The sequence below is a fragment of the Zerene cesonia genome, chromosome 14, assembly GCF_012273895.1.
Source record: "Zerene cesonia ecotype Mississippi chromosome 14, Zerene_cesonia_1.1, whole genome shotgun sequence".
In the NCBI taxonomy this organism is placed as follows: Eukaryota; Metazoa; Arthropoda; class Insecta; order Lepidoptera; family Pieridae; genus Zerene; species Zerene cesonia.
The window spans coordinates 2179613-2204193 of record NC_052115.1 but is presented as its reverse complement, the minus strand read 5'-3'; the positions used below and the strand labels follow the sequence as shown (position 1 = coordinate 2204193).

The window sequence follows — 24581 nt, the reverse complement described above, 5'->3', positions numbered from 1 at the left end:
TATCATTTTACTTTTATTTGTATTATTTGTTCATATTTGTATGTGTAACTATTATTTTCGGTTTAACGGTTCTAGAATTCAAGCAATGCAATGTTAATGTAAGGTATGGATGAATAAAAACTTTTATTATTATTATTAATATACTTGTTATAACGACTAGTTAATACTATAAATTCGAAAATAACTCCGTCCTTCTCTTCTTCATGCCTAAACCACTGAACCGATGGATATTTTTTGGCACGAAGGTAGTTTGTGACCCGAAAAAGCATAAATGATAGTTTTATCCCGGATATCTCATGAAAACGGGAATAATCGGAATATTATATTATTGTTTTTCGTAAATAAACAATAAACAACAAACAATCAAGTATGTAGGTACATAGGAATTAAAATTCGTCGTCTTCAATAATTACGCTTGATTCCAATTGTATTGGTATTCAATTTATCTACTTTAATTACAATTGATTGATTCAAATACGTGAATTTCACGAAAAGAATTCAATAAAAATAAATTGTTTTTTCATTTCGTTGTTAATTCGTATTTTCATAATAATACCTACAACTAGGTACATACGTAGCAGATATTTTTAGTTAATGTAAGATAAATTAAATTACAGAATTTACTAGAATTTATTTAAACTTACCTGCCCTGCACTTTCTGCAGTTCAACGTTATGATGGGCCAAAAACTTTTCATTGACCTTATTGAGAGCGAGGTCCACAGCCGGACCACAGCGTTCTAAATCAAAAGGAGAGTCTAATCGAGACGCCATCAAAACTCCTACTTTATAAACAGTCCGCTCCGAAAACGACTTTCGCAAAAGAAAAACTAACAAAACCAAGCGTGACAATTTAATAAAATACATTTTAAAACCTATTTTTAACAAGAAAATATGCAAACGAAAAACGCGGGAAATTAGATTTAGATTAAAAAGTATTTATTTTAAAGCATAGATAATACATGAATTTTCTATTATTGAAATATCAAAAAGTTTCGCTTTCACGTAGTTCTGTTAAAGCAGAGAAAGCGTGCGTCTTCCCGCGACGTGACGGGAAACTGAAATTGTGAAAACGTGGATACCTACAGTATTGTATGGGGTGATAAGACGAAGAGTGACGCAACAAGTCACGATTCCCGCCATTCTCCTCCATTAACCCTTGATGAGAGATCGTCAAGTTAATGCGCTCGGACCCATTAAGTTAAATTCATTTTCAAAACAGTTTGTGTTTGTATAGGATTGTAAAAGTTTGCGATGAGGGTACCCGTAAATTATATAAAAGAGGACGATTAACTTTACGTAAATTAATTAAAACTTGACATTATGGATAATTCTTGGAGAGCTTTTTTCGTTGCATTTTGCACAACAAACGTATAGAATTAGTAAGATATCGATTAAAACACAAAACAAATAATTTATTGTAAGAGCATTAATTATTGAGTATATTTATATATAACTTCATTTATCTTTTCATAATTGATGATGAATGATCTAAAAAATATTCATCATAATTTTGAAAAGGTGTTGAATAAGAAAACTATATATTTCATTGAAATATATTATTGAATAATGAAAAATTTTCAGAAACATATAAACATTTTCATAATGTTACTACATATTGTAATTGTAATCACTAAAGATTATAAGTAAATAGGTATATGCTAACTCTTTTATTATCCTTCTAACATTTATCGGTTATAATCGTTAATTTACGACTTGCGAATTTTGATTAGTCCAATGTGTTTATTATAACTTATAAACGGCAAGAATTGATTTCATATGCCATTGTTACTGAAATTTACCTACTATGTATACCTAAATAATCACCTGAGCACAACAATTAAGTACATTAAAGAGTTTGAGTCGTATTAACTGTGGTGGCTAAGTAGCAGTGGTGGCTCGGTGGTGAGACCTCGGACTTCAAAAATCGATACCGGACCCCGGGCGAGCGTGCAGGAAATAAATTTTAGATTTTTCAATTTGTCTTCGCATGCGGATAACGTCACCACTGCTCAAAACGGTGAAGAAAAACATCCTGAGGAAACCGGCATGTCCAAGAATCAAAAGTTCGACGACAAGTGACATCTGCCAATCCGCACTTAGCGTGGTGGATAATAGCCTGAACCCTCATAGGAGGCCTTTGTCCCAGCAGTGGGATCACATATGGGCTGATGATGACAGTCGTATTAACACCATTCCATTTAATAACCTTTAGCTAGTTCAATATGTTTGAAAGTCTTATTTTCCCATATAACAAGGACATGATGTTACAAAGAGGCCATAGTGAAGTTTAGTTTAGTGAAGAAAGAGGTGGCTTAGATGTTTGATGATAGGTCAGTCAGTGAGTGAGTAAGTGGCAAAATTAAGAAAGTTTGATTACTTATCACTCTCAATCTGCGAGTTCACGTTAAATGAAATTTGAAATACGCCATACACAATGCTTGCTTGGTAACTGAAAATTCCGGTTTCCGTTTAATATATTATAGTCAATGATAAAATGAACGGGAACGTCGGTCGTTTAAGATCTATTTTAAAATGATGCATTGTTGATCTCGTTGTATTATGTACCTATAATACAAGTTTAATTCATGTATAAAATTAATTATAATTTAAAATTTGCTATTGGCACAAGCGAATGACCCACACTTAATAATGGATACCTATATACGTGGAGTGTGTGCACAAAGTAAAATGACAAAGAAATTTTTATATATAAATAATACATTTCGTTTATGTTCCCAACCCCCTTCACGTAAGTCTTAACAACCACAAAATCAAAAAAGCTAAAGTTTTTGATATTTCGTTGTATCTTAAGGTTATAGCCTTACTTTGCACTTAAGGAACTGGTAATATTTCCTGCATAACGTCGCGTTATATTTCTTACATAAAACACTTGAAGTGTGAACAAAATGTGCCCGTTGAATGCGTCAGTTGGCACACTACAGCGACATTACTTCCATCTTTATGATCCAGTCCAGTGTCCACCATCTCGAGAACAGTAGTTAGTGCGATTTTATAGTTTACGTTTCATGGCTGGTCTATAAAATCTTTGTTATAATGTGTAGTAGCTATTACGCTTATAATGTATTGTAAGCACAAATGACACAAAACGTAGAGATAGGTACTGGGAATAAAATCAAAGCAAATATTTCAAATTAGGAGCCTTCATTTATATTGAGTGGCGACGATGTTACAAGATATGTAAAACGACGTATATATAATGATGTTTCTAGTCTATATATGCCAAAATTCCATATAATATATATCCAATAGTTTAGTCAGAAAACACAGTTTTCATGATTTTGTACAAAACATCCTGTAGGTGGTAATAAGGTTCTCTATTGACTACTCCTTACCAACACTATACAACTGCATACCACACCTCTCTCACAGGTAAGTGTGAATTTGTTATAAATGGTGATCTGTTTTGTTTTATTTTTTGTACAAATAAATTTATATGAAAATGATTATTGCGAAATTTTGATGATACAATATCATACGGATCCTAAATACTAGAGCTATTTTAGGTATGCTAAAAACTGCATCCAACACAGCCGTGACCGAAGTCTTAGAAGAAGTAACATGATAGTAGGTTTTAATGATAAGAACTACCACCAAATTGGGAATAAATTCGATAAAAAAAGTACCCACCATACACAGTCTTCTTATTTGTACATGTTCAAAAAAATAAAGCACACAATTTCCAACATGACATTTATTCAACAAAATCTCTACACACGCTTACATATGCATAAAATATATCTTTACATACAAGGTACTATTTGGTGTTATAAATTATTATAAACAATCTTTATAATATACAATATACGCCCAAAGAAATTTTACATCGAGTTAAAAAAAATTACATCCACTGGAAAACGATAGTAAGTTGTAGGTACTGTAAATAACGGAATATAAAAAAGAAAAATTCTTAAATAGGCATTAATAAAAATCTAACAATAGGTAGTTATTACAAATTATAGCACTAATATTATGATATATTACATTAATTGAATACATCAAAATTAAAAAATAATTAATTAAAATCAACAACATTATTATATAAATGCAATTATTGTATCATTAACAACAAGAAGGGAATATCCTATAAATATTAAAGAATTTAAAAACATCACTGCTTCACAAAATAACTTTAATACAAGTTTTACACAACATAACAAAGAATTTTATGTTATATTCTCATAACAAAGCCGCGTATCCATGGTAAACATTTTTGATAACAAAGTAGAATCCACATATAGTTCTGGCAACATTACATCACCTCTTCAATAAATTTTTTGATCAACCCTTGCTCAACAAACGTTCACCATAAATACGAGGTTCTCATAAATACAAGAATATATAAAAATATATTATACTGCGCTTCAAAAAAAAAACAAAGTATCAGTTTGTATAATTAGACAGATCGTTTAGGCCACTATTTTTCTCGAGTTGACGAATGATAAATAAATATGTAGTACTTTATCGATATAATACGACATTACATAAGAAAAAAATATATTGTATAATACCCTTTTTTCTTTTTTTTTTCCGGCAGCGAAAAAGCACTAAAAAGTGCAACAATCAAATTAATCAAAATCAAAATCGAATTTGAAAAAATAAAATATAGAAATTATAATATTATGCTCTCTAAAAAATTACAATAGAACAATAGATATAGATCTTACTTACGCATTTCAATATAATTGGAACCAAGACTTCTTGTATAGGGAATAATTATTATTATCATCTATTTATATTTTTATCACATCCAAAAAATACGAAAAACGAATTTATAAGTTAATTTTTTATAAAAGAATATTCGGATATTGTAACCATTGCAACTTGTACGGCAATATTATGATAGAAATTGAATGTAAACAGCAAATGTAAAATGAAACATTATATCAATGCACAATTCAATCATATGGATATGCGTAATAAAGTTCAATTTCGCACTTCAACGTCTAAAACACCTAAAATAATGACTAGACAATAGACATAGAATATACATACATGTAAAACTACGCTACAAACTTCACTGAAAATTCTAATACATTACAAATGCATTTAGTGGCATAGTTATTGCATCGCATATCATCGACACATAGAATAACAATAGTAGCACTGGAATTAAAAACAACGAAAGTTATAGAAAATCTCGAACGTCGAATATATATTTCGTCTTACTTTGAGGACATTTAATAGCCGCAATAACACTCACGGCGTGTTTAGATCTATTGATTTCAATATTGGTTAAGACAAAAGAAGCTCATGCCCACTTAATAATACTTTGAACAATAAATTATCTACTTTGACACGGTGTTATTGCACTTAGAGCTTTATCGCTCTACGTTTTTGTTTTACGAATGTTCCATTTGTCGCATATAATACTTATTAAACCATTTTATGGGATACCTCTAATTAATTAGATGCTACTGTTATGTATAATCCTTCTAATATTATAGACGCAAACGTTTATAATAATTTATGGATGTTTATTACTTTTTCATGCAAAAACCTCTTTACAGAGATAGATTACAGTCCGGATTAACATATGGGTTACATTTTCGTCTGGTACCACGCGAGCGAAGCCGCTGGTTCCAGCTAGTACTATATACAACAAACGGGCGAACGAGACCTTAAATCTACACTCAAATATACACAATAAACACTACACTAAAATTTGTGCGTATCGACCTAACATTACAATATCAACATCACGTACAACACTAATAAACACACATTGAATTAATTACCGTAATATAAATATATAACTCTTCTCTATCTTATTGCTGTCTCTGTCACACAGATTACGAGGAGCTCGTTTGATCTCACTTAAATTGTACTTTAAGGTAAAATTCATAAAACCCTAATGAAATGGCAACACTACGAGGAATATAATATAGATGTTACATTACTGACTACGATAAATAAAATTTACATCAAAATATAAACGCACTTTAACTAGTAAATGGGGCTTCAATTATGATCACACTATGTTATTCAAACACATAAATACTCTAACATCGGATACTACTGGGCGGATTACAAAATCCCACTATTCAATGTTCTAATTTATTCAATTCCAATCGTTATGTTGATTAAAACTATCAAATACGCAATCGAATACGAGTCGCGATTTACTCTAACACCTAGTGATGCCTAGGATTTCGGCTAGGGGTCAATTTATATCACTATTATGAACGTACTAGTTACTAAAATTATTTTATGACAATATTATTCACACGTTATCCAACAAATTGAAATTAAACTCAAATTTTAATGTAGCTCTCGCAAATAACTTAAACATTAATTCGATATTCTATTAGAATGAACCATTTGTCTTATGTTCTATACATATTGACCAATATCGTCAAAACATCTAATTTACAGTGTACTTTTCATTATTGCTTGCTCGGATTGACGGAAGACTATGTGTTAGGGTTATACCTAACATGGACTCATAATATCATATTAAACAACATTTAAGTTTGCATAATGCAGTAAAATTGTTTTATTGCAATTGGCCGCACTCAATGGAGGTGTAATGTTAACAACTTATGGCCCTAGCGCGAGTATATTTAATCAATCAATTTGAACGATTGGTGCGAGCGAAAAGTAATATTCTATATTAAGTCTTTATTACTTAAAAATTTGTGCAGTACTCATGAGTCATGTGGTATAAAAAGTCAATTATAAATAGTTATTGTTCACCTAAAATCGGCGCAATATTTAAGCTGGCAATACAAAAGTAGCACTAGGCCTAAATGAACTAGAAAAAATATTATTTTATATCAATTAGATAAAATAACTACAGTACACAATACTTAAACTAGCTATGGAACACAAATTAGTAGAAAGCATAAATATGAGGTAGTGAAAGGTATACATTAACTAATGTAGTATTTATGGTCTGTTATAAACAGGATAATAGACGAAAGGATGGTTTTAGGCATCTTAGACTTAAACCCATTGTAATAGAGTATAAATAGGATTATGTGTTTAGGAATAAAAATTTCTGAAACACTTGAATGTAATTGTATTTTTTATACAAGAGAATGATTTTTTTTTTCTTTACTGTGACATTATGCTTATATATCGGTTACAATTAAAATATTGTTGTTATATTTACCCAATTTTCCAAATATTAAGCTTAATAATGTTGTCATTACGAAAATATAATTCGGTATTAATAATTCCGACATTTTTCAGTCATAGATGCAAAATTATAGCAAGTTAAGCCAATGTCAATTCTGGAACGTCAAAACGTGTTCTTATTTTAAAATTCAAACGATTTATTTGTTGAACGTTATCATAAAGTCTAGAGCTCACGTCAGTCGTGGCCGGACCGGTCAAGGGGTGTGACGTCGTCTGCGTCGGAACACGAGTGCGAATATACTGCGCAACCGTCGCCAACGTCGCCGACCACCGCCAGTCGAGATGCCCGTTCCCACAAGAGATGACTGGAAGTATTTTTGTTAATAGAGTGGTGTACTAACCATTTATTGAAATTGTAAATTTAACAAGTAAGCTATTGTCACCTAGACATTATATCGAAAAGTCATCTCACATTAAGAGCTGAAAGACAACAATAGAAGGGAATAAATGACCATAGCCTAACAGACTGACAACACTCATATAATAATTTGAACATACCATCTTAAATACATAGATGCATTACATATATGTATATTTTTAAATATGACATTATACCTGTCTCTGTCTCTCAAGACGGCGGACTTCTCTAACTAGCGCGTGAAAGGCGTCATCGACAAAATGACGTAATGCAGCCGACGTTTCAAAGAATGGACATCCAAGTTGTGTTGCCAGTGCCTTACCTTCTTCAGTTGTTACCTGAAAATATTAATTAATGATATAATATTATCATGCCCAATTTGTAAGATTCATAGATAGGTCAAAATCTATAATGTTTGTTGATTATTTTCTATTCTATACATAATATATATCTTCAAATTTCATGTATTTTAAAATATCTGTATATATATTTTATAATTTCATTATATATTTCAAAATTTCTGTTTATAAAATGTATTTTTAATAATAGAACAAATGTGTTCACTTAAAAATAATCAAAAATAAATAAATCAACCCTAACCTGTCTAAACCTTGGTGCCAAGTCCAACTTATTTCCAACCAGAACTAGGGGAAGTGTCTCTGAAGGTCTAGCCTGAGCGAGTAAACGTTTATACTCTGAAGCAGCTCGAAATGAGCGTCTGTCAGTCACAGAATAACACAGCATGAACCCCTCTCCACATCGCATGTACTGCTCCCGCATTGCTGTGAACTCCACCTTGAAATATTGATTGTTTTAACTAGTGTTGGTTTTTGATCTAATATGATTTACAATCAGATGTATCTTATGCTACAAAATCAACAAAACCAAAGGTCTCTGGATTTGCTTATACCCCATTTTAGGTATTTGGTCTTTATATTTTCTAGACGTTAAATAAAAATCTCTCTTCTGTACTCTAAAAGAGCAGCCATTTTGCTTATTTTAATTCATACTAGCTGTGACCCGCGGTTGAAACCGCGTAAGCGTGCTGCGTAACAGTATCCCGTAGGAATATCGGTATAAAAAGTGCCTGTGTTATTTCAGTTGTCCAGCTATCTAGGAAGCAAAATAGTATTATTATTCACCAATAGATGTCAGGAAAAAAAAAACACGAATAAAACACGAATATGACATTATTTCAGTTGTCCAGCTATCTACGAAGCAAAATAGTATTATTATTCACCAATAGATGTCAGGAAAAAAAAACACGAATAAAACACGAATATGACATTTTCTAAAAAAAATTCCTAGCTAGATCGATTTATCGCCCCCGAAACCCCCTGTATACTAAATTTCATGAATCATTGGAGCCGATTCCGAGATTCCAATTATATATATATATATATATACAAGAATTACTCGTTTAAAGGTATAAGATAAACTCAAGTCCACTATTTTTACATTTGAAGTACTTTGAATTGTGTTAATAACCCAAAATATGATGGATTAATAAATAATTTACAATGAAATTTCCTATAACTGGTAAACATATACCAGAGAAATGGGAGATTACTGTTCTTATTAAGCCTAGGTTTATTGTAAATTTACTACATCTTCTACCATGTAAAGCCAAATAAAAAACTGAACTACATTACTGCATTATAGATGCAAAATTTAAATAAAATGTGTATTTTATAGAATTAACTTAAATATTTTACTTACTTGTCCTGCGGTATCAAGTATATCTAACAAAGCTGGTTCACCATCAATTACTGCTTGCTGTTGGTATGAGTCTTCTGTGAAAATGTAGTTACACTTTTTATTAAAAGCTGTTTATATACATTGTTTATTCAACTTACAATGCATTTACTAATAACTGAGATCAATTATTTTAATTAGTGTTCTACATTATTATTTAATATTATTCTAAAATAATTGGTCTTATCGTTTGCGGAAAATTATTCTCTTTTACCTATCGTCGGGTCGTGATAATCCAAGAAGCTGTGACTAACAAACTGGAGAGTAACCGCGGATTTGCCCACTCCACCGTCGCCCAGCACCACGATCTTGTAGACACGAAGGCCTCGCGACGTGCCCGCAGCCTCCGTCATATCGCCGCATGCCTGCGTGCTCGGAGGGCCCGCCGAGCCGCGCCCGCCGCGGTCACTCGCAACACTTGAACTCCTCACCCGCCATCCGCAGAGACCACCCCCCAAAACCACCACCTTGCTCACGTTAATGATAAATCACTCAAATGACACTCCATTTATTACACATTTTATTGATTATTTATTAATTAAATGTATGGCAAAAATCTGTCGCAAATATAAATCGACAGCTGATTGAAAGCGATCACGATTGACAATTGACATTTCGATTTTGTGTCATTGCGAAGTCATGTCATTTTTACATACGCCAATTTTTATGTCACAGATTATATAAGAAAAAATAATGTATCTATTCGGTTGCACCATCGTAGTGCATAAGTACATAGATATGAAACCTGAAATCTGAATCAGATAATGAACATAAGTGTTTTAGAACCAATGGATTTGGAAATTACCTTCGGATAATATTGACTGGAAGCTATGATAAAAGAAAATTCGTAATATATAAAATTCAGTTCTTTATTATCTCAACCATGCTCACAAAAACTATCCCTCTTTCTATAGTGGGAAAATGTAGCATAGATACCTGCGGCCCCCGTGGTTTATATCGGATTTCTACTTAGCTCCATTATTTCCCGACGAGTGCATAAATAAAGAGGCCACGGGTCCTTGTTCGAATTCCTCCGCGATCCCCTCGGTGGTATCCTAGAACAGCTTATTTGCCTGCCCTCTTGAGGTCGACTTGAGCGAAACACGTCAGGAGGCCGCTATCAAGGTAGCGTTGCCAGTATTATTTAAAAATTTTCAATCTTCAAATGCCCCTAGAGTCGGGGAAAATATACAAAAAAAGGGATATAGGAAATCACCACTTCATTGTTGTTCAAGATGTTAGTTAAATAATTTTGCACACGTTTGTTAAATATATTGAGAACAACTACGACATTACTCTAGGAAGTATAAAGATCCAGTAGTGTTCGAAGGTGCAACTTTCAGAGATAGGGAATAACCCCGTACCCGTATTATTATACTACTCTTTGGGAACAACTCATGACGTTTTTCTAAAATATGGCTGACATAACTACCGACCGACTGAATTAACAGTTAAAAATTCATGATTGCCGTGTCCTTTTTTTGTAGCGCGGATTCATAGATATCAGTTGTCACAATGACATTATGACAGTTACAAAGCAATAAAGAGGAATGTCAAAAATTTTGTTTACAAAAACAACAATCGATTGAAATTTCTTTAAAATGGCACATTTACAGTTTGTAGATGAATTGGTACGAGAATATCTGTTGTTTAGAGGATTTACTTCTACTGTAAAGGCATTTGAAAATGATCTGAAAGCTGATAAAGATAAGGGTTTCAGAGTTGATAAAATTGTTGAACAAATTGTACATTATATAAATGCTTCGGATCTTAATGGACTAAAAGAATACTGGACTCATCTGGATAGTTTAGTATTTTCAAAACTTGAAGTTCATGTTCAACCAGGTACTATGTTTTATATCATCGAAAAAAAAAAGTATAGATTGTTTTATGCTAAATATTACACAAATTCAATTTCATTCCAAACTTATGTTTCAGCTGTTCGAAAAATAGAATATAGTCTATATAAACTGTACTTGGTAACAGCTGCACAGAGTACAGGTGGTGTAAAGAATGAAAAAGTTGCAGAATTTTTTGCAAAAATGCTGCCAGAATTGCAGGGACAAAGTGAATGGAGGGATTGGTTTAGTAAGAAAACACAATTTAATTCATTGTCATATATCAAATAAATATACATAATATTTTTTCACAATTTGAAATGAAATTAATTCACCATAAAAAAATTAATACATAATGAAATCTGTTATATGATTACAGTGTTACCTTACATACAAAAGCCAGAGGAAAATCCCTCATTCAGTCTGTATTTCACAAGGGCCTGGCAAGATAGTGTGCTGGTATCCTTACATAATCTTCTAGCTACTGTATTTCAATGTATGCCGCAACCAACACTTACAAGTTATGAGAGTGATGCAGCTTTGGTTAAGAGGTTGCAAGAGGAAATAGCTTTATTAAAGGGAAAGGTATTATTTAATATTTGATATTTATATCTTTATGACTCTTAACTTGTCAGTCAACGGCACTTTGCACGGCACATTTTATCCTTGAATTTGACAATACTTATATGTAAATGAATAAAAATGAACAAATGCTAACACTAACTCTTATAGTGCTAGTTGGTAATGTGATCATTACCAAGTAACACAGATTGTTTACATTTTTAATGTTGTCTCATTGGTTTAAAATAGATATCTTCAAATTATCATATTAAATACCCATCCTTTTGCTAGTTTAACTAGCTATTAGCAGATTTTTTCTTAAATATAATTGTATCACTAGCATACCCACGCATTGCTGTCTGTGGCTGAGTAATAATTAAAAATATTAAGGTTATAAATTATTGGGAACATACATACATCATGACACTAGATTTTTATATATTAAGATTAAATATTTACATGTTTTTTAGTCACTACAACCACAGAATGACAAAATATCTCCAAGTGGACATCAGTCACGTCTGACACAGTATTCAGAAAGACTGAGTGGCCCACTCCCATTGATCGACGATTTCTCAGCTATACCTGCTGAACAATTAGATAGTGGGTTACGAGAAGCAAAAGGACTGAGAGGCTTGCTTCGACAAATGGGTGGTAGCCCTGTCATGGGCAGGAAACCAGGAAGATCTCATAGTCAAAACTAAGTAACTTACATCTTTTAAAAAAGTATAATACATTATAATATAACATGTATAGATAATTATTATTACAATAAATGGAAATATATTCTAACATATTGTTTTAATTATCTTTTCTATACTATATATGTACTACATGTATAGGTTTCACATTCTAAAATTTCTATTACTGTTGGATACGTACGTGATATGAGTGCTGTAGACGTACCACTAGCCTAGTATAAGTAACATATTTTAATAAATCTTTTCACATTTAGAATCACGAAAACATCAGCAGAATTCAGAATTAATGATCATTTATAGATTAACTAGCTGCGCCCCACGGTCTCACCCGTAAGTCCGTATCCCGTATGAATATCGGAATAAAATATATGTGTTATACCAGTAGTCCAGCTATGTGCGTATCAAATTTCATTGCAATTGGTTCAGTCGTTTTTGCGTGAAAGAGCAACAAACACACACACACATCCTTACAAACTTTCGCATTTATAATATTAGTAGGAAGAATGAAAAAAAAAAGGTGTGTGTGCGATTCACACACGATAGAAGTGAAACTTCAGTAAATTAACAAAAGAATGAGATGAATATATATAAAATATAAAATAGTATGTATATTTCTGTCTCATTCTTTGCCAGCTTAATTCTACACATTTTTGTATTTGTGTCTCTTACCTGTCGTTTTTCCGTTGCATCAGGTTTGAAATCACAACGATTCTAAAGAAGTTTCACTTCAATATTTAGGGATCCGGGCAGAATTTTGGAATGAATTTTTTCGTTGTAGTACGACATTTATCTACATATAATATTTTTCATTGTTATTAGTCTGCATAGTATTTTTAATCTATGTATAAAATGACAAATGACAGTAGTGCGTCATCTTGTTATCTGCGGCAAACAACGGCTTGGCGGTCGGCTTAGTTGTTAATTATATATCTTTTTTGTACCGTTACCGGCAAAAGTAATTGCAAAAGTTTGGAACTCCTAATGAAACACAAGATAATGTATTTTCAATTCTATTGGAATAAATAGCTTATTTTCTAAGAATTTCTGGAACAATAATTGAACCATTGCAACGAATCATTAAACTCAAATCACAATGTCGGGGTAAGTTAAATACTTAAATATAAAATTTATAGTATACCCTCGATACTTCTATCTACAGCTGATTAGAACTAAAATGAAAAATTCTATTTCGAATGTAGTACATCAACGACGTATGTTTTTCATATAATAACATGTATTTATAAGGGTCACAATATTGTATTTATTTTTGTTTTATATTAATGAATTTACGGTCATGTTTATGGGATTTTAATTAAAATATATTTTCACTCATGACTTGAATCATCTCACATCATCACTTATATCATCCCAATGATTATATCAAGTTATTGTATATTAAATATATAAATTTAACATAAAATAATTTAATACAATCACTACATATTTTTTAAATCTTTGCTAACAGTAGAACAATAAATATTTTTTATTTGTTTTTGTTTACTATTTACAGGAAAGCATATACAATGAGGGAAATGAAGACAATAGTAGAATATCTGGTAGAACATAAAGCATACAATGAAATAAGAGGCAGAAAAATGTGGATGGACTTTGCGAATGCTAAGGCAATTGCTTTCACTTCTATTAATTTAATATTTTCTTTCAAATATATCACATTTGTTTATTTATTATTTACTCCATATTTTTGTTTTTAGGCTTTGAATAGAACATGGCAAAGTCTCAAAGAAACATTCTTGAAGAGGATCTTACCTGATATTCACAATCCATATTATAAATTGAACATTACTCAAATTGCTAGTTTTAGACAAGGGTGAGGGTGTGGTTGATTGCATCAGTTAATTTTTTTTTGTGTGATTGGATGTTAATTTTTTTTTTTACATTTATAGATGTGATGTGGAATCAAAACTGAATAATAAGCTTGATATTGAGCTGGTGGATAAAGACATTGATAATGGTCAGTATACAATCAATATTATATATAAATCTTAAATGGTAAATAGCATGTTTTTAATTGATGCTTGGATTAAATAATTTAAATAAGTTATTTGTTTAGAAAATGGTCATCCTAAGGCGAATGATGAAAAAGTTATAATTGATGACGATAAAGAAAAAGAAGAAGCACCAGGTGAGGCTTCTAAAATTTCAAAATCAGTAGCAGATAGAACATCCACAGATACTCTTGTATTAGAGAATTGCTATGAAACTGCTGAGGACATACAAAAAGAACTTGAACATTCTGACCAAGACCATGATAAAGAAGAAGAACCAACATCAACAGCTAAAAATAATACAGAGGATTTAATTCAGGGAGTTATTAATGATTTTCAATCAGATGAGGACAATGTTGATGAACTGAAGCAAACCAAAAAAAAGAAGGATACAGCTAATCTTGAAGATAGAGCTAATCTGAACGGTGTGGACAGAAAAGATCAATCTCCAATTGAGATATCAGATTCAGAAGATAAGGATAACAATTTAAAAATTGATGAAGATGCTGGTAATGAAAGTCCAGCTTCACTAAAAATTGTGGAAGATGTGTTGGATAAAAATTTGTTAGATAATGAAGTATCAGATGAAAATCTGAAAAACACCTCAGATTCAATTTTAAGTGGAAATAAAGAAGCAAGTGATGATAGAAAGGGACAGATTAATAAAGACCAAATTGCAAAGGAGAAAAATGATACTGGAAGAATTTCAGGAAACATTACTAATACTACAGTTGATACACAACTGCCAAACAATCCAGAAGAATTTGATAAAAATTGTAGTAAGGATAACCCAGCAGATAGAGGCAAAGTGCAGAAACTATCACTGAAAAGTCATAATAAACAAAACAAAAAGAGGGCAACCTCTCAAGAAGCTCCTAAAGTTAAACGCAAAAAGCTGGAACAACAGATGTCAGTGTCAGATACAGATGCAGTAACGAATACCGAAAAAAAAGCACGAAAAAACATCATGCCAAAGAAGAACAGCAATACAGCAATAGAAGAACAAATTGTAAATAATGATGCACAAATTGTAAACCTCGATTCAGTTTCTGAAGAAAAAACTAAAAGTGATGCTGAAAAAATCGAAAATAACTCCAGTAAAGTTGAAACTAACATTGAATCTGAAAAAACAAGTGGGAGAAATGAAAACTCGTATGCAAAACAATTGTCCTACACAATCTATAGTGATTCCGGTAACAGCATTGACCACACCGACACAAGCAAGCAGCAGACAAGAACCAGTAATGTTGAAGAAGCACAGACATCTAAAACTGAACAAGTGTTACATTCGGATTCAAGTATTGATGAAGTGCAATTGAAAAATAAATCGGCCCTACGACTAATAGAGAAGAAACATCGAAATAATGCACTATCCCATGCGCTTGGATTTTCTCATGGTAAATAGATTATTTAAAATTAAATAAAAATGTTGATGCCTCTTTGCCTGCTTTTGCTTCTTAGACCAATAATACTGGTAGATGAAATGTTTATCATTAATAAAAAATGTGTATTAAATAACATTAATTTAATTTAATTTTTACACAGATATCATCTCTAGCCGAAAAAGGCGTAGAAGTTATAATAGAAAACGATCAACCTCTCGACACAAAACACTGTAAGTTCATTTTACATGTTTACCTTGGATTATTTTTATAAATGAGAATACTCTGACTCAAAATTTAGACTTCAAATTATCAGGATTTGTACACAAGTATCTTTGTCAATCAATTAACCCTTTATTATTAATTATCAAAACATAAGTAAATGAAATTGTGAGAAACAACTATTAGAACTTTACATGATACTTATTTTCTAGACACATATCATCAGGCACTAGTGACTACACTTCAGACACTATGTCAGAATTTATTTCACCACCAAGGGGCAGAAAGAATAGAGGAACCAGGAAATATCTGTAAGTTTTGTTTACACATGCTGTTTAGTGGTTCAATAAATAGTAATTAATTATAAGTAGATAATATTAGGCCTATGTTTAGAGCCAAGATAATTGTTATATCAAGGTTATTGTTATAATTTTCATAATTTTAAATTTATTATGTTCACTCAATTAGCCAATGAATCATTTTATGTTAAGAGCTTTATCTTCAATCAATTCATAGACCATAATATATTTTACTTTACTGTGGCTGACCATAATCATATTCTATCGCAATAAATTACAATTTTATTTCAAGAAAACAATGAAATTATTTGGATATAAAAAATTGGTATAGCTTTGGAAAATATTTTATTTACTCGAATGCTTTCAAGATATTTAATATATTTGTAGAAAACCAAAATCTGCGCGGATATTGTCTTTGGAAGAAGAAGGCGGTTTATTTGTTATGCATGGCAAGAAAATATACCCACTTGTTAAAGATGGCAAGATCCTTAAGAACTATCTCACATACACACCTGATGGTAAGCTTATTTCACTGATTATATAATTTATTGCTATTATGCGACAAATTATGTTTGCATGTCTATATAAAGAATGATGGAACACTTACCATATTGAAACAAATTATTATTATACACATGTAAATTGTAGTTCATGTATTATTTTTTTTTATATGATATAGAGTCGGACGTCATTTGACCGCATTTCCTTGTTCTTGAGTTGTCTATTTGAGACACTTGATGATAACAATTAACATTTTTACAGGTTCAATCACCTATTTTTTTAGTGGATTACGGAGTTATATTTGTTGCTTGTAATATTTATACACAATGAATTATTTCAGATGAATCCGATAAAGAAGAATCTTTCTGGAAGCTAAAGTATGTTGAGGAAAAGAAAAAGGCAGATCAACTTGCCAAGTATGTTTTTTATGATAGTTGAATTACTATGAGTTTGTAGTAGATTTGGAAATAATGTACACTTGCTTTCAGATTATTGAAACAAGCCACAAATTCGAATAAAGCAATAGAAGATGGCAGTGTTGTGGAGAAAAAGGAATTGTAAGTTCATTAAATTTATGTGAGATATTGGTTTCTTAAAAAAAACATTGAAATATTTTTACCTACTGAAACATTTATTTAACATTATTAAACAGATATTTTATTTAACAGAAAAGCTCAACAGACATCCCCCAAAAAAGTTCAGCATGAAGGTGAGACATTGTTTATTGTGATTTAATGCAATAATTCTAATACAAATTAGTTTATTTTTAATATCTGTTTTTTTGTTTTTCTATGTACGATGCTACGCTACATTAACATAAGCGTAGCATCGTACACGTTTTGTATCAGGCTGTCAGACTAGATTATAAATGTTTTAAAAATATTAATTCACAGAGGCTGTAGCGACGACATCAGAGATTAAAGTGCCGGACGATAAACAAGAAAATACCGTCAAGATTAAGTTTACAAAGAATAATGAGGTAGGTAATAATAATATCTAAGTTTAATTTAATTAAATAAGTAGAAACACTTGGAGGTGAAGTTGTATAAAACCTATCAAAGAAAATGGATGGCATTCTATAAAACAAACAAACTCTTCAACTCTGTATATTAGTATAGATTTCATGAACTGAAAAACTCCTTTTGAAATAAATCCAGTTTGAATTGTAGAAAAAATATAAGTCTAAAATTCTCACGTAAGTTTAAGATCAGAGAAAAAGGGAAAGATCCAAATCTAACAAAAATTCATCATGGGGCAGTATTTTATAGATCAGTACATATTTTATTTTATTTTATTAATCTTTAGTGAGACAGGTTTTATCTTAGGTCAATTTGGGCAGATCTAGGAGTGTATTGTAAAATTTGGAATATATTACGAATAATCAGATGTAACGTTGATTATTAATTTATCTAGGAGGTGCAACTAGAAGGTCACTGGACGCACATAAACCCAGTACTGGAACAGGTGGTGCAGATGTTTAATAAGAACAGCAAGGATGAAGACAAAAAGTCGCCAGGTTGTTCGGCCGCGCAGAGGCTTTCCACCCCTGAAGCTATTGTGGTCAGCGGAGTGTCTACGCCCGTGGTTAGGAATGATAATGGTCAGTATCACTGTCAAATTTAGTTTATATGTTGTAGTCAACTAGCTTTATTACCCGTCCAATGAATAGCCTAGCCTATTAGTTAAACAGCGCTGTTCAACTAGCGGCCTAAAAGTGACGAAAAAGTAAAAACACAAACGGTTAATACTGCATAAAGTCTACAGTTATTTCAACATTACAAAAGTTGTAATTGAATTTATAAGATTGTTTATTATGCATAATACTGAGAGAGATAATTAAATTAATTATGCTTTAAATTAGATTATATGTGCCATAGAATTCAAATAAAACATTCGCAAATGCTTAATTTTACAGGTACAAATAGAGTTAATGAAATAGAAAGTGAAATATTCAAACAAATAGAAGAAATTGATAAAGCAGAGGCCGCTGACACTGATCTGAAACCCACTCAAGATGTTGCTAGGAGGTATAAAATAACTTGTAACATGTTATTAAGATTAAATTTGCTTTGTTGAGGGTATTTAAAAAAAATCCAAAAAGAGTCATTTATGTACGTGAAAATTATCCATCATCCCCCAAACTTGTAAAATTCCATGTTGTTAATCATTTGATAACTTCTCTTACATATTACAGATTGACTATATATATTAAAGGGTAAAAATAGCAGGTAAAATTTTATTGAAATCTAATTAAATGAAAAGAAAAATCACAATTATTATATAAATAAAGGCAAATACATCAACATTGATATTGAATGAATGACTTATTTGTTAGATTATTGCACAGCTTACTGTTACTATATATATAGCTTTAAAAACATTCTCAATTACATTCTAATAATGATTTCCCGAATTTTGAATTTATCCAATTAAATTAAATATAAAAATATACAAATTATTATTACAGACGAGGTGGTAGACCCAGGAAGAACCCGGCACCAATAGAAAAATCAACAGAAAGCCCAAAAAAAGCAAAACTTTCTGTTGAAACTGAGAAAAAGACTGAAAGTAAGCCAGACGCTCCAGGCACTGGAGTCACCACTCGGCGCAGCACTAGGACACCTAAAAAAGTGCTAAATGGTAAGATGCTTTAACTTTCTCATCATCAGTTCTCACTGTCATTCTATCTCCTTACGAAATCGGTTCAGTGGTTTTGGCGTGAAGGAGACACAGCCAGACAGATAGACAGAGTTACTTTTGCAAATTAACACCTTAGCTATTTGTTTACTTCATCGTTCCCCTACTCCTTTAAGAGTGATATCGAAAGGAAATTTTCTTTTCTCCGCAGAAAATACGGAAAAGAACATAGTGATCAATAGAAAATCATCGCCTCGTAAGGCAAAAGACGCGAATCGGACTGAAGACCCGGATGACGGCGTCAAATACAAGTTCCCGTCGCCCGGCGCGCCCCGCGCCCGGAGCACGAGGAGAGCCCGGAACAGTTAGTAAGTAACACTTCCCTCGCGTACACTCAAATGTTACTCAGTTTTGAAAGGCACTCAAATAATAAGTGGCACTTTATTTTGGTACGGAAGTGATGTGATCGAACATTACGGTCAAAATCATCAGCCTATTTTGTTTCCAATGCAGAGATACAGGAATATTGTTTAAAACTGACCCTAAATTAAAAACGTTCTATTGTTATTTATGTCAATAAATAGTTCACATGTTGCGTTTATCAAAGCAATCGATTCACATTCAGTGTGTATGTTTTGTAGTAAATTCTCGTTGTGATCTGTATCAAAAAAAAATCTTGTTAGGCTTACTTCAACGGCGCAAAAACCCAAAGAGGACCTTGACCTCCGATACCATTCTATACATACCATAAGATACCATAACAATCTCGTCTTAGCGCTCTGGTATTGGGATCTTCAACTCGAAAAAAGTGTCCAGATCTTTTTGGACTTTGTCTTTCTGACGGTGGCTAGCGTTCTCCAACTAGAGTTTGCCGATCCACTTGCTTATGTAAACATTCTTCGGATATCAATCTAAACCTGAATCCTGATCTTATTATGAATTGGTCAAAATTATTTTGTTGTGGAGAACTGAATTTATATGACGATTTCGCTTCCGCTCTGATTCTTTCGATCTCTGAAATTGTAAATCTATACATAGATACACAAAAAAAAATCTTAACTACGTTCTAGCCGTTCATTGTTTCTTATTAGTGACAAACACAAACCCAAAAGAAGAATAATGTCTTTTTTTCGTTTGCTGTTTCCAACATAATATCAGTCTTCAATCAAAGAAGAGAGTATAAACAATATCTCTTCACAAACACATGTTTATGCAATACATATTGATCACATAGCAAAATGCTTTTCAACTGGAGGTCAATGTCTCAACAGAAAGAGGTTTAATCATTATGCTTTCACCAACAATTCTAAATTGGCGTTGCAAATTAAATCTATACTAATATTATAAAACCGAAGAGTTTGTTTGTTTGAACGCACTGATCTCAGGAACTACTGGTCCGTTTTGAAAAATTCCTTCAGTTTTAGATAGCCCATTTATTGAGGAAGGCTTTAGGCTATATATATATACCACATGCGAAGCCGGGGTGGACCGCTAGAGGTACAATAAATAACAACAGAAAAAAGAACTTGGCACCAAATTAAGATTGAGTAGAATTTGAGTGTATGGCAATTGGCAATATGTCACACAGTCAATGGTTGTAATATAGAGTAATCAGGCGGTTCGTAATAAGTCTTTATGACACTACATAAAGGTCAATTTACTTGTTGTGTTTTTAAAATTCCCTGTGGTTAAAAAAGCAACTATTTGACGGTTCCATAAGACCTGTCTTTTGAAAAAAAACCACAACCGTTTATTTGTTATGTATGTATGTGTTATTTAAGCATTCTCAGAAAATTATTAACATGTTGGCAGTTACAGCTCAATATACATTTTAGTTTTTTAACAGATTATTTCAAATAGCTTTGATACTAAGATATTTATAAAATACTAAAACTAATGCAATAAATGGTAAGACTTGTTTTACATACCTATTAATTTTATATCCGTCATTATATTTAATAATTCAATTAGCATCTCAATATTATTTTTTAATTCTATATTAGTAGTAAATGGTTGTTGTCAATCACAACAGATTAGAGATTCTTTATAAAATATAATCAATCAATTTCAGGATAAGATATTGCTTTAAGATATCCATATTTTTTCGGCACTTTTATGTAAATAAATTTACATTTGTACATAAAAATGACAGCAATTGATTTTAAATCGTAACAATTCTATATTTGTTGTTATAATATTTTAAAGCCAAAATTGTAAAAATAATCGTTTAAGTTAAATTCCACAATTCTTTTTTTACCCTTTTGATAATATGTAGTATCTAAATTTACTTTTTCTTTTTCGATTCTTTATCCCTTGAAATCTCTTTGTACAAAAATGAAAAGTACAATTTTATAAAGTATCGACGTGAATTGTGTATCTTTATATGACCTTACCATAATTATTTAAACCAAGTTTTATAAAAGATCTTCTTATGTATAAAATGAAGTAATTTACATTAAATTGTCAAGTTTATATACTTAAGTAGTAGATAAAAAGCAAATGTTTTATTTGTAAGTAATCATTCTGTATATGGGAGCAGGTGATTTTAAATAAATTATAAGAAGTACAATTGTGTTTCTATCATAATATCCTAAGTATTCTTAGTACTTTAAGATTATCCTGATCCAAAACATTAGCAATAGACCTCATACGCGCTTATCATATATTCGATTTATAAACCTGCTTCCATTTGCATGTCGCTCTCCCCGCATCCACTTTCATGCTTCTGTTTTCTTGCACCGCTTGCTAATGCATGTTTTTTTACAGCACCATAGATAACGCAAGAATTTGCAATTCTCCCGACAATCCTTCGCTTTACTCTGAAGATACCACCCAAGGCTACGTAGATTCAGACTGTAGTCCCATTGTGTGTTTTAGAAAGAAACGAAGATGTAGTATTAGCGATCGTAAACAATTTAGCCGCATTCGTAAAAAATCTATTGCTCGCTTACATGACGATGCCACAAGTGAATCGAGCAATTCCTTCGTAACTGCTCCTTTAAAATCGCGTACGTTTACAAATTTGAGCGTCAGTAGTCACATTTATAGAACAGAATCTTACCAAATGCTTGTGCCTCAAACGAAAAATTCAACAAAACCCTTAGAAAAAATTGACGAATGTAGTCAAAACATAAGTGAAACTGATATCTGTCATCCGAATACAAATGATGCAATCACTGGAAATAACAATAATGAGACTTTAAAAAATTTGAACGAAATTGTAGAAAATGAATCTAGCAGCATGTCACTCCCAACCTCGCCTGTATTATCGATTGTAGAAAATATATCTGTTAATAAAAGTTTACTCAGTAGTATCGACGAACATTCTTTAAATGTCGCAGGTAATGAAAAAATAACCCTCAATGAACTAATGTCGCCTGATGCAGTCGACGTATCTATGCCTCTAATGGAACGAAACTATACTGTTGAGAAAAAGGGAGAAGATGGTTCTCAATACCATTATACTATAAATCCAAAAAACCCATTGGTCACCGATTCCTTTCTTAACAAAGTATGCACCGTTAAAATTCATGATATAACCTTGTCAGATTCCTTAAGTACCAAACTTCGAAATTTATTAATAGAAAGCGCAAAAAAATTAGGCAAACAAACTCAATCAGTAAATGAAAATGATGTGGTTAAAACTGTAGAGAATGATGCTGACCCAATAGATAAATCAAAAAGAGGGAAAACTAAGAAACGATCATCGACTCCTCGTAAGAAGAAAACTATTTCCAAAACAAAAGCTCCTAACTGTGAGCCATTTGTTGAAGAAGAACATACAGAAATGTGCGCCCAAGCTGGCAGAAAATCTTGTCCCCCACTTATTAATATTTTTCAAGACGTTGATATGAAACAAGTTGAATCAGTAGAAGACACTCCGATCACTGCTAACGCCAACATAAAAAAAGATAGAAAAAAGAAGGATGTTATAAAAGTTAAAATCTCTAGACCTAAAAGAAAAACGGATATAGGGTGTGAAGAGTCACCCAATAATAATGCAAATATACCGAACAAGAACACCATAAATGATGCCGAGTCTGGTATTTTTCTGGGTATTAACGACAGTGTGGATCTCATACACAATCATTCAGAAACTTGCCTCCAGACTCACGATTGTATAATCGATAATAGTGTGGAAATTGTACAAAATTCTAAATCCATTTTGTCAATTGATTCGAGCAGCATTCAATCTGAGAGGGAGAATTGCGTGTCTAAAATAGATGGTGAAATAGCTTTGGAGTTATTGGGGTCTAATGCTCAAGATGGCACCCATTTATTCAAAGGTAAAATTCTTTTCTAGACATATATCTGGTACAGCAATACAATTTAAGAGTTTCTCTTTGGTGTTGGTCATCTTAGGTTCGATTCCCGAGATATTGAGTTAGGTAAATCTTAAATAGGAGTTAAGGTAGCCAGGAGCCATATCATAAATATTTCCTATGGCTGTGCTTGTTGTGTTTGTTCTCTTAAAAATATACACACATCAAAAAGTTTTAAAAAACAGTATTTTTTATATTTCAGATATAGATCCTTCTAAATCAAACAAAGCCGCAACAACAGAGAGTATCCAAAATACGCCCCATGCCAGTACTACCCCGAATAGTCTCATAACTGAAGACCTCTCTGGTGGCCACCCCTCCCCCATTAAAAGCAAGTGGTATTTCCTTTCGGACGAAGAAACTACAAATTGTCTAGATTTAGCCGACTCTGAACCAATCGACGCGGGTTATGGTGCAAATTTAAATCAAATATTCCCCGTTACTTGTGCGGTCCCAAATTTGTCCACTATAACAGAAATGTCTAAGGATCCTGACGAAAACACTAATACTAAGAAAATAGTTTTTGATGATAACATTAAAAATGAAATTTCCTCGCAAAGCCTTTTTTCTAACCATTAAAGCGTATTACATTTTTATTACCTAAGATATTCTGCTTTACTTAGACTGCGCTGTGCGCAATAAAATGAATTAATAGTCATAGATATACATGTGAAAATAATTATAGTTAATGAAAATAAATAAATGATTGATTATATTGAAATGTGTTTTCTTTAACTCCAGTGCTTATCAATCCAAATTAAACATATATATTTTTGCATATAAGAGAGTGAAAATTATGTTTGTCAATCTAACTGAAATTGATTTATTTGTCAACAATGT

General features: G+C 31.8%; 5 protein-coding genes across 5 annotated transcripts in view; 3 read left to right on the top strand and 2 right to left on the bottom strand.

The window, feature by feature from the left end:
* Positions 1 to 792, bottom strand: part of LOC119831832 (atrial natriuretic peptide receptor 1) — a 23088-nt gene extending 22296 nt beyond the window's left edge. Inside the window, exon 1 of the mRNA XM_038355375.1 lies at positions 645 to 792. Coding sequence (XP_038211303.1) covers positions 645 to 772 — 128 coding nt within the window. The 5' untranslated portion in view covers positions 773 to 792. The remainder of the gene's footprint in view (positions 1 to 644) is intronic.
* A 3844-nt stretch (positions 793 to 4636) lies between these two features.
* Positions 4637 to 9891, bottom strand: LOC119831983 (GTP-binding protein Rit2). The gene is made up of 5 exons (XM_038355561.1): positions 9487 to 9891; positions 9237 to 9310; positions 8118 to 8312; positions 7715 to 7855; positions 4637 to 7464 (listed from the first exon to the last, which is right to left on the bottom strand). Exons 1-5 carry the CDS (start codon positions 9623 to 9625, stop codon positions 7354 to 7356), a joined length of 660 nt encoding a protein of 219 aa, XP_038211489.1. The 5' UTR covers positions 9626 to 9891; the 3' UTR covers positions 4637 to 7353.
* Positions 9892 to 10793: 902 nt separating this feature from the next.
* On the top strand, positions 10794 to 12463 carry LOC119831641 (WD repeat-containing protein 91). The gene is made up of 4 exons (XM_038355076.1): positions 10794 to 11117; positions 11211 to 11360; positions 11490 to 11695; positions 12142 to 12463. Exons 1-4 carry the CDS (start codon positions 10874 to 10876, stop codon positions 12373 to 12375), a joined length of 834 nt encoding a protein of 277 aa, XP_038211004.1. The 5' UTR covers positions 10794 to 10873; the 3' UTR covers positions 12376 to 12463.
* Positions 12464 to 13237: 774 nt separating this feature from the next.
* LOC119831640 (dentin sialophosphoprotein-like) lies at positions 13238 to 20082 on the top strand. Its single transcript, XM_038355074.1, has 16 exons — positions 13238 to 13473; positions 13883 to 13994; positions 14085 to 14200; positions 14277 to 14344; positions 14444 to 15775; positions 15924 to 15993; positions 16195 to 16293; positions 16669 to 16799; positions 17123 to 17198; positions 17271 to 17339; positions 17451 to 17491; positions 17676 to 17761; positions 18196 to 18382; positions 18698 to 18809; positions 19250 to 19422; positions 19631 to 20082. The coding sequence occupies exons 1-16, from the start codon at positions 13466 to 13468 to the stop codon at positions 19786 to 19788; spliced, it is 2838 nt and encodes a 945-aa protein (XP_038211002.1). The 5' UTR covers positions 13238 to 13465; the 3' UTR covers positions 19789 to 20082.
* Positions 20083 to 22483: 2401 nt separating this feature from the next.
* LOC119831900 lies at positions 22484 to 24420 on the top strand. The gene has a single exon (XM_038355470.1). It carries the CDS (start codon positions 22484 to 22486, stop codon positions 23720 to 23722), a length of 1239 nt encoding a protein of 412 aa, XP_038211398.1. The 3' UTR covers positions 23723 to 24420.
* The last annotated feature ends 161 nt before the right edge of the window (positions 24421 to 24581 follow it).

Bases quoted from the DNA above. Each gene is read 5' to 3' on its own strand.
- LOC119831900 (XM_038355470.1), top strand. From the start codon at position 22,484: ATGCTTGTGCCTCAAACGAAAAATTCAACAAAACCCTTAGAAAAAATT.
- LOC119831641 (XM_038355076.1), top strand. From the start codon at position 10,874: ATGGCACATTTACAGTTTGTAGATGAATTGGTACGAGAATATCTGTTG. The intron at 11,118-11,210 runs GTACTATGTTTT...CTTATGTTTCAG, and splicing joins TGAAGTTCATGTTCAACCAG to CTGTTCGAAAAATAGAATAT. The intron at 11,361-11,489 runs GTAAGAAAACAC...ATATGATTACAG, and splicing joins TGAATGGAGGGATTGGTTTA to TGTTACCTTACATACAAAAG.
- LOC119831983 (XM_038355561.1), bottom strand. From the start codon at position 9,625: ATGACGGAGGCTGCGGGCACGTCGCGAGGCCTTCGTGTCTACAAGATC. The intron at 8,313-9,236 runs GTAAGTAAAATA...CAATATTTCAAG, and splicing joins TACTTGATACCGCAGGACAA to GTGGAGTTCACAGCAATGCG. The intron at 7,465-7,714 runs GTATAATGTCAT...AAATACTTCCAG, and splicing joins GTCTTGAGAGACAGAGACAG to TCATCTCTTGTGGGAACGGG.
- LOC119831640 (XM_038355074.1), top strand. The intron at 14,201-14,276 runs GTGAGGGTGTGG...TTACATTTATAG, and splicing joins ATTGCTAGTTTTAGACAAGG to ATGTGATGTGGAATCAAAAC. The intron at 17,199-17,270 runs GTATGTTTTTTA...ACTTGCTTTCAG, and splicing joins AAGGCAGATCAACTTGCCAA to ATTATTGAAACAAGCCACAA.